Raw genomic sequence first — 14,164 nt, 5'->3', positions numbered from 1 at the left:
CCAGAAGTAAGTTTGTTCCGGTTTTCGGATATTTTCAGAAGCCGAACATCCGGTGCGGCTGTTGGCTATTGCTTCTGGAGCGCCTGCACCAATCAGAAGCTGCGCCTTGGTTTTTGAACATTTCGAAGTCAAATCGACTTCTGGAAAAGATTAAGTTTGGCGCTTTTGTTTTTGCTATTTATTTTGCGTTTTTGTTTTTGAGGCTTTTTCGGTTAATTTGTTTCTGTGTCTGTGTTCAGCTACTGTTCAGCTGTGTTCAGCTACTGGTCGATTGATTGTGTGACTGCGGAAATGGATAAAAGCCCTCCATCCAAACAATGACTATCATCAGTGCAGGGAAGGGGGGAAAATTATTTTAATCTTTATCATCTACAATACTGTCTTATTTATTTTATAGTACAGTACACTGTTTACTGCTTTCATTTTATGGATCAATGCTCTCGTTAGATAGCAAAATTCATGTTAAATTGCTGTTTTAGGAGTTGTTTTTAAAAGTCTGGGATGGGTTAATCCGTTTTGCGTTACTTTCTATGGGAAAGCGCGCCTTGGTTTTGGAACACTTTGGTTTTGGAACGGACTTTCGGAAGGGATTAAGCTTGAGAACCAAGGTCCCACTGTACAGTCATACCTCGGATTAAATATGATTCAGATTGAGCGCTTTCGGGTTGCGCTCCACAGCGACCCGGAAGTAACAGAACACGTAACTTCCAGGTTTTGCTGCTTGCGCATGCGCAGTCAAAATGACGTCACGCGCATGCGCAGAAGCGGCGAATTGTGACCCGCACACGCGCAGACACTGGTTGAGTTCGCTTCAGGATGCGAACAGGGATCCAGAATGGATCCCGTTCGTATCCAGAGGTACCACTGTATATATAAACAAACACATGTGCGCACACACAAAACTAGCAAGCGCTGAGCTTTCTGCATCATTGCTTTAAGGAGCACACAATTTTCTCAAGTCAACAGCAACCTGAGCGGATAACTGCACTCTAAGCTGGTATAGCTGCCTCCCTCCCTCTGGTGCTGTCATAAAGCCCAAACAGCTGCCAAGGAGAAGGCTGTGGTTCGGGTGGGGGAGGTGCAGATGAAATTCCTGCAAGGGGAAAAAAGGGGGAAAGACTTAGACTGTTCCTCCTTGCTGGGCAAAACCTCTTGGGCATTGCGGAGCAGCCGTCAGAAGCAGGCACATTCCGCACCACTTGGGTGCAGTTAGCAAAACAAGAGGAAAATTGGTTTTCCAGCCACAGACACTGGGATGTCCCTGCAAAAAAAAAAAAAAAACCACCCAAAGGCCAGCGAGAAGGAGGAGGAGGAGGAAGAAGAGGAGGGAGACCAGTGCCAAGAAAGGAGAGCATGTGCTTCTCTCCTTGCAAGGAAGGAAGACAGAGGCACCTCTTGTTGGGACTTCTGAACTTAAAAAAGGGTTTTGTTTAAACCACTGGAAAGTGCCCAAATGTTCAGGCTGTGGCTCAACAGGCTAACCCGGGGGTGGGCAGACCCAGTTCAGGGACCTAACTTGATCCCCCCCCCAGCACCCTCAGGATTGGTAGGGAGGGGGCTGTGTAAGGGCAAGGCTGCAGCTTTGCGGCAGAGCACTCGCTCGGCCTTCAGAAGGCAACATGTTCAGTTCCTGGGCAGGGCTGGGGAAAGACTCTCCTGCCTGGAGAGAAGCTGCCAGTCAGTGTAAGCAATGCTGGGCTCAGAGGACTACAGGTCTGACTTGAGCTAAGGCAGTTTCCTACGTGCCAGGGTGGAAGGGGTGAGGGGTGGATGCTGTGGGAAACCCGCAGGCAGGATCCGAGCCTGTGTTAGAAACTCAGATATACAAACCAGGGTTACAGATATATAAACCAGGGTTACAGTTGCCAAAACGCAATGCCTAGTGCCATTTGGGGGCCAGACAGCTCAGAAGTCATATTTTTCAATACGCCTTTTTGGTTCCTGAAACTCATTCTGATTGCATGGATAAAATGTCACAGAATTCTACAAGATGTGTTGTTAATGTGTGAAAACAGTCCAGATCCGAGGATCCCCAGGCACGCACCTCCAGATTGTGGAGACACCAGGCACAGCACCTTCACTCGGTCGCAAGAGGCTGAAAGCCAGGTGCAAAATGCGCCTGGTGAATTTCGAATGCTGTTCTGAGCACAAGAGCAGAGAACTGTGGCAGGGAGTTCCACAGTCTGACTGTGCAGTACATGAAAAACTATTTTTCCTCTGTCCTGAATCTTCCAGCATTCAGCTTCTGCATAGGTTCTGGTGTTGGGAAAGAAGGAGAAAAACTTTACTCTGCTCACTTTCTGAATGCCAGGCACAATCTTTCAAATTTCCATCACACCCCTTCTTAGCTGGTCTTTCCTCTAAACAAAAGAGACCCAAGCATCCTGCATCTGAAGGAACACGCAGAACAACCCCAGGACCTTTATTACAGCCAACCAAACAGCCGCAGAAACGTCAGAAAAATGTCAGCGGCTCAGAACAGTGGCTCACAAAGGAAGCCTCAGCGGCAAGACACTTGGTGCCCTTTCACATTCTATATGAGCCATTTCTTTGTTCTCGAAGGCAAGAGTGGAAAAAGAGTGAACCTCAGAAATCAGATGTATTTGGCGAACACACAGAGGCAATGCGTTTCGTGGTACTTGCTCCCCGTGAAATCCGCACGGCATCATTGTTACCGCTGTCCGTTTGAAACAACTGCAAAAGCATCCCCACCCGCTCTGAACCAGACGCTCTCACTGCACCCAGAGTAGCTGGGATGCCTGGCGGTTTCAATGAGGTTTGCAACAGGAGAAGTTTATAGTTGGAGGGGCTCCAAGAGCTCTTTAGCCTGGGGGCCTTTCAGGCTCAGAACTGGTAAACATATCTTTAAAAGCACAATTTTCTCAAAGGCAACTGAAAATCCGTCACATGCAAAACAGCTGTATCTATAAATAAATTCCCCACTGAAACAAACCAACATTTATCTGTTACCACTAAATAGGTGCCTTAAATAAAAACTGTCTTATGTCGGTTTGCTTGCAAGGAGATGTCCTGGACTGGACTTTGGCAGAACTTCCAGAGCTGGGAGAGTCACAAACCACAGAGGGACATTATCTTCAGAAGACACACATACAAATAATGCCTTTTCAGAAAGGGAGTTCAATGGCTCGTGAAATCACACCGTCTGACCTGGGACCCTGGCCTCTAAACCCTAGAAGGTTTATTCAGTAATACAGTAATTTGTTTTTTAAAAAGGTAAAGGCAAAGGACCCCTGGACGGTTCAGTCAAAGGTGACTATGGGATTGCAGCGCCCATCTCACTTTCAGGCCGAGGGAGCCAGCGTTTGTCCACAGACAGTTTTCCGGGTCATGTGGCCAGCAGGACTAAACCGCTTCTGGCGCACAGAGGACTGTGACAAGTGCCAGAGCACATGGAAACACCGTTTACTTTCCCGCCGGAGCGGTACCTATTTATCTACTTGCGCTGGTGTGCTTTCGAACTGCTAGGTTGGCAGGAGCTGGGACAGAGCAACGGGAGCTCACCCCGTTGCAGGGATTAAAACCACCGACCTTCCGATCGGTGAGCCCAAGAGGCTCAGTGGTTTAGACCACACCGCCACCTGCGTCCCTGCATTAATTTATAGCTTTAAAAACAAACAAACCCTCTCTGCACATGCACAGAGGTGCATATTCTGTTGCAACTTCACCTCGACCAAAAGCAACATTCCTGAAATAAGTTTTGGGGCACACTTACACTCTGGCGAACACCCCTTCCCTGGGACACAACAAACAAAATAGCAGGCTTGGAACAGGGGATTTATTTTTAAAGAGTCCAAGTGTGATCATGGGTGGCAACCAACACAGATGTCCAGCTGCGGCTGCCCAAAGGGAGCCTCAAATTACCAGCTTCTCTTAATCACAGCTCCAGATCTCCCTCCCTCTTAATCCCAGGAAATGAAATGTTCACAAGGAAACTGGGGTGAGGGGGAAGGGAGAGAAACCTTTCCTTCCCCTGTGAGATTCGGCCAGAACCCTGGAGGAAATTCCCCTGCCCAAGATCGAGCCAGAGTTGGATCTCAAGAATCTCCTCCTGTTTTAATCCCATTCAAAAATGTTTCTTGCCTTGGCAGAAAGCATGGAAAGTGTGGGCAGAAGGCTGGCCGAAGGAAGTGAGCCACAAATTGATTCATCTGCAATGGATCTTGCAAAGTAGGAGCAAAGAGAACATGAATACGTACATGATTCCCTTTCCCTCGTGGCTAAGCACCCTCACCAAAATAATAGTAACATAAATTATTATTATTATTATTGCTGTTCATGGAGTCTCATTTAAATAAATCTTCCTCATGAAGAATGGGTCTATTGGTGGTCTTCAACCACAACATGTATACAGAACCTCCATTTACAGGAGCAGAATACCTTGGGAAAACAGTCTGCTTTGCTTTTGGACTTTCTGGAGAAATCTGCTTGACAACATTAGAAACAAGGGGCTGTAGCCAGCTACTCAGAGTAGGCCCACTGTCATTAATGCACCTAAGTTAACCATGTCCTTTAACTTTGACAGGGATACTCAGAGCAGGCCTTGCAGGTGGCTAAGAAGCAGGAAGGGGTCTTAGTTCACCAACAATTTAGTGGCGAGGGAGATGCACGCCTTTCCTAGGAAAGCTTAAGGCATGTATATTAAAACACGAAAACATGCTGTGTGTGTATTAAAAACAAAAATACCCACAAATCATCAGTCTGCTATAACCAGCAGGCTCTCGAGGGGCAGCCAAAAAAGGAAAAATCCAGCGGGAATGAAGGCTTTTGCCTCTGTGGGAAGAACAGGCCACAATTTGCTATTTAAAACAAAACCAGAAAGCCAAAGAACTGGGAGTCCTTCTAAGATTACTAATAGCCATAAGACAATATGCACAACAGTTTTGCGCTCTGTGTTCAGAGGATACAATGCACAAAGCAGGAAGGATGCCTCAAATGTGATCTACTGCAAACTCCCGGGTGGGATGCTGTTGTGTTTGTTGCTATATCAGGGGATTTCGCGGTGTGACAGCAAACTTGTGGGTCCCTCTGTCTCTGCATGAGCTAAGGACAGAGGGAACTGGGGAGGCCCAAACCCCACTGCTGCTGGGGACCAGCTTTCCCCAGAAGAATTCGGGTCAGATCCCTCTGGTGCATTGAGACCAGACAGGCAGCCTAAACCTCTGACGGGAAACATGTCACATCACAGTCCTCTGCTTCCTTGGCTCCATGTAGACAAGTTTCAAAGCTTTTCTCTACCATAAGCAATGAGTCCTTATAAGCAAACAATGTTTACTAAAGGCGCAATTTAAATAAATAACTGGCCATTAAAAATCTGGCCAGTCAGAAAGGAGCAGGAAATCTACATCTTTTGGAGGAACACCAGGACCAAGTGGAATTTGCAGCTCTGAATATTCAGAGGCACATCAAACAATCCACATTAGATTAGAAATAAAGCTGATTTCATTTTCACAACGTTTCCCTAACTTTGCATCTCCACATTTATATTTGAGCTTTCACACAGGGTAAAGTCCACTTCTGGAATGACAGCATATGTTCAGAACTCGTTTCCACATTTTTTGCAAACGGATTTTTTTCCTGGAAGCAAATAGCACAGATACGAGCACCAGTCTTGCACTATATTTCACTGTGGCTCCAGTTACCTGGTGTGAAAGCGCCTTAACAGTAGGGGGAATGCCATGAAATGGAATAAATGGCCACGGAGATGCAGTCTAGGTTAAAACACCTGCTGCACAGCTGCCTATGTAACTGCGATGTTATAATTACTGATTTCTTTTCATTCGTGCAGATGTGCAGCCGACACTCAACACGACATGCTTCCTGGTATCCATTGCCCAACCCTTGGACTTTGGGGGTGATTCAGTTGGGGGGGGTTGTATTTCTGCCAACATCAGGTCCCCCAAAGGCTACTAAAGGGCCTTCTCGGTAGTGGTGCCCACCCTGTGGAACGCCCTCCCATCAGATGTCAAAGAGATAAACAACTACCTGACATTTAGAAGACACCTGAAGGCAGCCCTGTTTAGGGAAGTTTTTAATGTTTGACATTTTAATGTATTTTTCATCTTTGTTGCAAGCCGCCCAGAGTGGCTGGGAAAACCCAGCCAGATGCTTGGGGTACAAATAATAAAATTATTATTATTATTATTATTATTATTATTATTATTATTATTAACCACCATTTCATTCGTCAGCTACCCTGCTTTGGCACTCAGAAACCCTAGTTCAATTCAGAAGGAACGAGATATAAATGTACTGTGTATACAAACATTTTACTAACAACCTGCTCTCCATTTTTGTTAGGCTCAGGATAACTTGCACGGAGGCCCTGCAAGGCTCTACCTATTGCTTTAACTCCAGGAAGGCTCCACCATCTGAATTCCCCATCTGCACCTTGCAGCTGCAGAAGGTTTCAGTGGACCAGAGAATCACAAAGTTGGAAAGAACCCTGAGGGTCATCTAGTTCAACCCCCTGCAATGCAGGAATATGCAACTGTCCAGGACAGGGATCAGGCCTGCAACCTTGATGTTATCAGCATCACGCTCTAACCAACAGAGCTATATATTGTTGATGCCTTGCATACTTCTATTTTTACAGCAGACTATGTTCCAATGGTGGGACGTGGGTGGCACTGTGGGTTAAACCACAGAGGCTAGGGCTTGCCAATCAGAAGGTTGGCGGTTCGAATCCCCGTGATGGGGTGAGCTCCCGTTGCTCGGTCCCTGCTCCTGCCAACCTAGCATGAAAGCATGTCAAAGTGCAAGTAGATAAATAGGTACTGCTCTGGCGGGAAGGTAAACGGCGTTTCCATGCGCTGCTCTGGTTCGCCAGAAGCGGCTTAGTCATGCTGGTCACATGACCCGGAAGCTGTACGCTGGCTCTCTCGTCCAGTAAAGCGAGATGAGCGCCGCAACCCCAGAGTCGTCCGCAACTGGACCTAATGGTCAGGGGTCCCTTTACCTTTATGTTCCAATGAGAACTGTTTTTTAATTATTATTATTGTTGTTTTTTTTTTTTTGTTATTCACAGCTTTGCCTCTCATGTTGTGGCTTTTGTGCAGTTTAAAACTCTCCCAGAGTCGCCTCTTTGTACTGAATTTAAGGCTGCGGTCCTAAGCACACTTACTCAAGAGTAAGTCCTAACTGGAATCAACAAGGCTTCCTTCTCTAATAAAGAAGTAGTTAGGACCGCCATAGACATTTCCTCTCCCAGCTGCTCACCTTGTCTTCTGATGTAGTTTACAGACACAGGCAAAACATGGTCGAGATAGATAGATAGACAGATAGATAGATAGAAATACACATACATACACACACATACACATACACACACACACACACACACACACACACTCAGCTTGAGAAAGCGTTCTGTGTAACTTTGCATTCTGCATATTAAAGGCTTTTTTGTCTCACTTAATCCATGTTTCTCCTATCATGGGACTAAAGGGCTCCAGTGAAGTTCTGCCTGGGACTTGAACACAGCACTTTGCTTTAGCGGTTGAGTCCGGGACCAGGCTCCCCACCCCGTCTTTTGCTAAGGAGAAATAACAAATGCTGCAAATGAAGAAGGCAAAATAATACAGAGACCTGTCGGTGCGCGCTCTGCTTTGAAAACTTAACGAGGGCAGCGGGAGGCATGGAAAGGGAGGTTCTGTAGGTGTCATGACCCAATTACCCCAATTACTGCCAAGGGTGGTGATTAAACCTCGCTTCCCAGAAGCAACAGAAACCGCATTCCAAGGGGAGGAAGGAAGACTCCTACGGAAGAGAGCAGAAGGAGATGCAGAGCTTGGCGGATAACTTTGTATCGAAGGAATGCGCCCTTTTCATTTATGACGGACGGGCCCCCCACCCCACCCCCCACGTCCATATTATTGCACACACACGACGGGTGGAGCAAAACCAACTAGGGAAGAGTCTCCTCTTAAACACACAAGATCACATGCTCGTGCACAGATATTACCCCAGTAACATCCCTCTTCATTTCAGGGCTTGGTGCAACAGAAATGGGGCAGAAGTCCTGATCCCTGTGGATGGATGGACAGACAGATGGACAGACAGACAGACAGACAGACAAGATAGACAGATAGATGATGATAGATGATAGATAGATAGATAGATAGATAGATAGATAGATAGATAGATAGATGATAGATAGATAGATAGATAGATAGATAGATAGATAGATGATAGATAGATAGATGATAGATAGATAGATGATAGATAGATAGATAGATAGATAGATAGATAGATAGATGATAGATAGATAGATAGATAGATAGATAGATGATAGATGATAGATAGATAGATGATAGATAGATAGATAGATAGATGATAGATAGATAGATAGATAGATAGATAGATAGATAGATATAGATAGATAGATATAGATAGATGATAGATAGATAGATGATAGATAGATAGGTGATAGATCGATAGATATAGATAGATAGATAGATAGATAGATATAGATAGATAGATAGATAGATGATAGAGATAGATAGATAGATAGATAGATAGATAGATAGATAGATAGATGATAGATATAGATATTTCGTAGAGCCAGTGTGTGGAACATGACCTGTCTAAGTGAAGATGCCTAGGAGTGAGGATGGCGCCTGATGTCTCTACCATCTGGAGGTGAATGCCTGGCAATCCTTGGATCGGGACTGTTTTCACACACTAATACCACATCCTGTAGAATCCTATCCAAATGGATTTCAGGAACCAAAATGCTTTTCCCACGCAGCCTGAGCAGGAGCAGTGAGCAACATTAAAGTTATTTGCTGTAGCTTGTCTTCACAAGGTAAAGGTAAAGGACCCTTGGACCCTTGGACGGTTAAGTCCAGTCAAAGGCGACTATGGGGTTATGGCGCCCATCTCGCTTTCAGGCCGAGCGAGCCGGTGTTTGTCCACAGGCAGCTTTCCGGGTCATGTGGCCAGCAGAACTATACTGCTTCTGGAGCAACGGGACACTGTGATGGAAGCCAGAGCGCACAGAAACACCGTGTACCTTCCCACTGCAGTGATACCTATTTATCTACTTGCACTGGTGTGCTTTCAAACTGCAAGGTGGGCAGGAGCTGGGACAGAGCAGCAGGAGCTCACTCTGTCGCGGGGATTCGAACAGCCGACCTTCTGATCAGCAAACCCAAGAGGCTCGGTGGTTTAGACCACTGTGCCACCTGTGTCCCTATACTTACCAATATATATGTGGACTGTCCCTGGATCAAGCGACTTTTCTTCTTTAAGTTCTCAAAACTCTTAACCTAGCTCAAGGTTGCCATCTGAACCTACCAGATGTTTAACTGAGAATCAATCATGGTTAGTCCGTCATTTGAAAAATAAAGACTTTAGAGCCGTCTTGCCCCAAAATGGCAACTAGATATTCCTTTTTGGCAACCTTTTTGGCAACCTTAAACCTTGGTTTAAGGACGCGGGTGGCACAGTGGTGTAAACCATAGAGCCTAGGACTTGCCGATCAGAAGGTCGGTGGTTTGAATCCCCGTGACAGAGTGAGCTCCTGTTGCTCGATCTCTGCTCCTGCCAACCTAGCAGTTCGAAAGCACATCAAGTGCATGTAGATAAATAGGTACCGCTCCGGCGGGAAGATAAACAGCGTTTCCATGCACTGCTCTGGTTCGCCAGAAGCGGCTTAGTCATGCTGGCCACATGACCCAGAAAAACTGTCTGCAGACAAACGCCGGCTTCTTCGGCCAGTAAAGAGAGATGAGCGCCGCAACCCCCGAGTCATCTGCAACTGGACTTAACTGTCAGGGGTCCCTTTACCTTTTTAACCTTGGTTTAATGAGCCATTGGGTGCCTAGCTGACATATCTGAGTTTCTAACACTGCATCCAGGAACTCACAAAAGTGCAGCTGTAGGGCTTGATCTCAGGGCATGGCAGCAGCTGGTGCTGTCATGTCTGCTAGCAGCAGGAGAAGCAGGTGCAGGGACAGGTGACCTCTCCAACAGTGACAGGTGCTCTCCTGGGAGTGGGGGGGCTGCAGCTGGACAGCTTCAGACAGTTCTGAAGAGACCTCCTTACTGATCAGGATCAGTCCCCTTCAAAGGGTTTTGCTTTTTAATATTCACAGACAAAAGGAGGCACTATGGTGTCCATGCACACCCACCCAAAAATGATGCACAAACTGCTTTACGAGCGTCATCTAATTTATCTTGACAACAAGGCTGTGCTTTAACTTGGGGTTGCCCAAAAGACGCTCTCTGCAAACCCCTAGCACTCAGTCCACGGCCCCACTCTGAATCCACACTGTGTCTTTACAGTACCAGTTAACTCTGACCTTGCCTCCCCCAGGGATCTCCCAGGGAAATATGCCAGGGCAGCTATAGATTAAGCTTGCCGTACAGATGCGGGTGCTGCTAGAGGCAGAAAGAGGGGGGGTGAGTTCCAGCTGTTACCCTCCAGGCAACCCACACAAGCACCTCCACCCCACCCCACACCCCAGGAAGATTAACAGGCTCTGGCGCAGCCAAGGAAAGGAGGTCACTACTGATTGTTCTCCGACAGCCGCCTTCGCTAACCTGCTGGTTCCCTCCAGATGGTTTGTGGACTACAAATCCCATCACGCCCCCCCCCAGCCTCCAGTGGCTGCTTTGGCACCCTCAGGATCACGTAGACGACACACAGGCACTCACCTCCTGACATAATAATAATAATAATAATAATAATAATAATAATAATAATTTATTATTTGTACCCCGCCCATCTGGCTGGGTTTCCCCAGCCACTCTGGGCGGCTTCCATAGAAAACCAAAAATACACTAAAGTATCACAGATTAAAAACTTCCCTGAACAGGGCTGCCTTAAGATGTCTTCTGAATGTCAGGTAGTTATTTATCGCTTTGACATCCGATGGGAGGGCGTTCCACAGGGCAGGCGCCACTACCGAGAAGGCCCTCTGCCTGGTTCCCTGTAGCTTTGCTTCTCGCAATGAGGGAACCGCCAGAAGGCCCTCGGTGCTGGACCTCAGCATCTGGGCAGAACGATGGGGGTGGAGACGCTCCTTCAGGTATACTGGGCCGAGGCCGTTTAGGGCTTTAAAGGTCAACACCAGCACTTTGAATTGTGCTCGGAAACGTACTGGGAGCCAATGCAGGTCTTTCAAGACCGGTGTTATGTGGTCTCGGCGGCCGCCCCCAGTCACCAGTCTAGCTGCTGCATTCTGGATTAGTTGTAGTTTCCGAGTCACCTTCAAAGGTAGCCCCACGTAGAGCGCATTGCAGTAGTCCAAGCGGGAGATAACCAGAGCATGCACCACTCTGGCGAGACAGTCCGCGGGCAGGTAGGGTCTCAGCCTACGGACCAGATGGAGCTGATAAACAGCTGCCCTGGACACACAATTGACCTGTGCCTCCATGGACAGCAGTGAGTCCAAAATGACTCCCAGGCTGCGCACCTGGTCCTTCAGGGGCACAGTTACCCTATTCAGGACCAGGGAGTCCTCCACAGCAGCCCGCCCCCTGTCCCCCAAAAACAGTACTTCTGTCTTGTCAGGATTCAACCTCAATCCATTAGCCGCCATCCATCCTCCAACATGCCTTGACCACTCATTTGCTTAAGGCACAATCAGGAGTTGGGAGAATCCAAGTGAATGGTCAGTCACCGAAAGCCCAAAGTCCTTCTCTGGCCTTTGCATTAACCAGCTTCCAGGCTTTATAACATTTACATGAACGAGCAAGCACTTTTACCTCTTTTACTCAGCAGCAAATCCTCCTTAGCTGGACGGTTGCCTGGCTGCCTGTCCTGCCCTCCTGAACTTTCCTCCTTGCAACTTCACTTCCAGTGTTGCTTTAACAGCATCACTTCCTGGCTGTTCACAAAAATGCCTGTATTGTACTGGTGTGGAGAACCTGCCTCTTTTTGAAGACTGCACCTCACTTTGCACTTAATTCTGCCTCCCATCCACCACTCAACAGAACCAAATCAAAGGCTCGAGGTTTTTTTTTAAGGAGCAATATCCCACATTAACAGGGCACAAAGCAGGCAGTTTGATCAAAATAACTGGGTCTGTTTATTTCAGTGGGTCTGCTCTGAGCATGAGAACATTGGATATTGCCTCAGGACACAGGAACTCCCTAAAAGCACCAGCCCCCCCCAAAAAGTGTAGCCCCAATCCTTCAAAGCATCACAGGCCTCTTCCCCAACCCTGAATTGTTCAATCCAGTTGAAACCTTGTTTGCGTACAAAGCGTTTGCTTATTATTATATTATTATATTACAAAACTGTGCACAAATTTCTTCTTTGGGTAAAATACATACATTCTCTCTCTTTTTTCAATCTCAGAATTTAAGTCCCAAGCACATTTTGAGTCCACCTTTTGACTTGTCCTCAACGCTTGGCAGTCGTTAACTGACAATATCTTCAAAAACTGGCATGCAATGGCGTTGTGATATTTGACTGCGTCCAACAGATGACATGCAACTGCTTCAGTACCTTGGCTGCCAAGAGTCAGGACATCTGACAAGGAAGAGATGCTAACTAGTCTAACAGCACGATCCCATACAAGTCTTCCTAGTGAGTAAGCCCCGCTGAACTCACTCCTAGGAAAGTACGCACAGGAGTCGGGGAAACCCGACTCAGACCCGGCAGGAAAGCCTTCCAACACGCAGAGAAAGGATCGGCACCGCCAAACCCTCAAGCCCAAAACCCCATCGCAAACTTCAAAAGTGAAATCCCAGGTTTGGAATTTGGTGAGAGCGCTTCATCTTCCAAACCCTGAAAAAGTTTGGTTTGGAGAATCTGATACTTTTTAGCTCTGGACTGAAAAGTGCTTCTGGGGGGTCCCGGCACAGCACCGCACACGCCGCCAGAATGGGCGAGACCCGTCCGGCCCCCGGCACGACTCGAGGGCCGCCTGCAGCACGGAAGCAACGGCGGGGGGGTGTCTCCAACTCCTCGGCCTGCCCCCAATAAAATATTTGAGGGGTCCAAGTTGATGGGCACCGCCATTCAAAGGGCGGGCGCGCGCCATGCCTGGTGATCGCTTCCTCGGGGCGAGGCTTCCCTACCCCCCCCCCCAAGAAAACCAAATATTTTGTTCCAGTTGGCACCTCTGCTCCGAGCTCCCCGGGGGTTTTGGGGAGCTGGGCCCCTTCCTCCCGCGCCCCTTCCCTTCGCCCCGCCACTCACAGCACGCACAGGGCGTAGGCTCCGGCCACGCTCTCGCTGTCGCGCACCAAGAAGCTGCCGTCGCGCCCCGCGCGGGCCAGGAGCTCTTCGGCCGCCGCGCGGCTCAGGTCCTTGTGGTACCACGACGGCGGGGACGCGGGAGCAGGAGGAGGCGGCGGCGGCTGCAGCGCGGCGGCCCCTGCGCCCGCCATGCCCGGAGCGGAGCGGCGGAAGCGAGGCGGGCGCTTAGCAGAGCCCGGCGAGGAGGAGGCGGCGCCCCCGACGGGCGGGCCGCGAGGGGCGCATGGCGGCTGCGGGAGACTCTTGGCCCGGGGCGCCCACGGGGGATCGTGGAGGGGCGGCGGCGGCGGGGGCGGAGAGGCAGCAAGCCGTGCTGGCTGGCTCTCTCTCTCGCTCGCTTCCTTCCTTCCTTCCTTCTTCTTCCCGAGCCTGTGGCGCGTCTCGTCCGGCGAGGCGCAGTGGCGAGGGGAGCCGCTTGGCGCGCTGCTCGGCGGCCCCTTCGAGGCGGGGAAAAGGCGCCTCCGCCTCCTTCTCCGCCTCCTCCTCCTCCTCCGGGCAGCGGAGAAGAAAGAAGGGCTCCGACCAAGCAGGGACCGGGGCCCCGTCGAACCCCGCCGCGGCAAAGGGCGCACCGAGACGGGAAGGGCGCGCGCTCCGCAGGCGCCCTTTGGCTCCCGGCTGGTTCCCACTTCCCACCGGGGCGCAGAGAAGTTGGGAAGGAAGCGGCAGCCCCGGCTCGGCTCCTCCGACGAGCCCTGGGCCCCGCCGGCTCCCGTCGCCCTCCTTCTGCCCCGGGGGGACGGCGAGCGCTTCCTGCTCGGCGGCGGAATCTCCCTAGCGGGCGAGGGACGCGGGAGGAGCCTCGAGTCCGGGAGAGCCTTCGCAGGCAGCCCCTGCCCGACGGGGCTCCGGGGGACTCCGAAAGGGACGCGGCGCTTCCGAGGAAAGCCCTTCAGACGCAGCGCGCAGTCGAACGGGGGAAACTCCCTCCCG

At 49.4% G+C, this 14,164-nt stretch overlaps 1 protein-coding gene across 1 annotated transcript in view; it reads right to left on the bottom strand.

Moving 5' to 3' along the window:
- Nucleotides 1–13,362, bottom strand: part of INPPL1 (inositol polyphosphate phosphatase like 1) — a gene marked incomplete at its 5' end in the record, with an annotated part of 84,366 nt that extends 71,004 nt beyond the window's left edge. Inside the window, one exon of the mRNA XM_083609569.1 lies at nt 13,172–13,362. Within this exon, the coding sequence (XP_083465695.1) occupies nt 13,172–13,362 (191 nt within the window). The remainder of the gene's footprint in view (nt 1–13,171) is intronic.
- Between the last annotated feature and the right edge of the window lie 802 nt (nt 13,363–14,164).

This window comes from Podarcis filfolensis (genome assembly GCF_964270895.1).
Source record: "Podarcis filfolensis genome assembly, chromosome: 4".
Taxonomy (NCBI): Eukaryota; Metazoa; Chordata; class Lepidosauria; order Squamata; family Lacertidae; genus Podarcis; species Podarcis filfolensis.
Note: the sequence above shows the minus strand (reverse complement) of the source record. Positions and strands in the feature narration are given on the sequence as shown.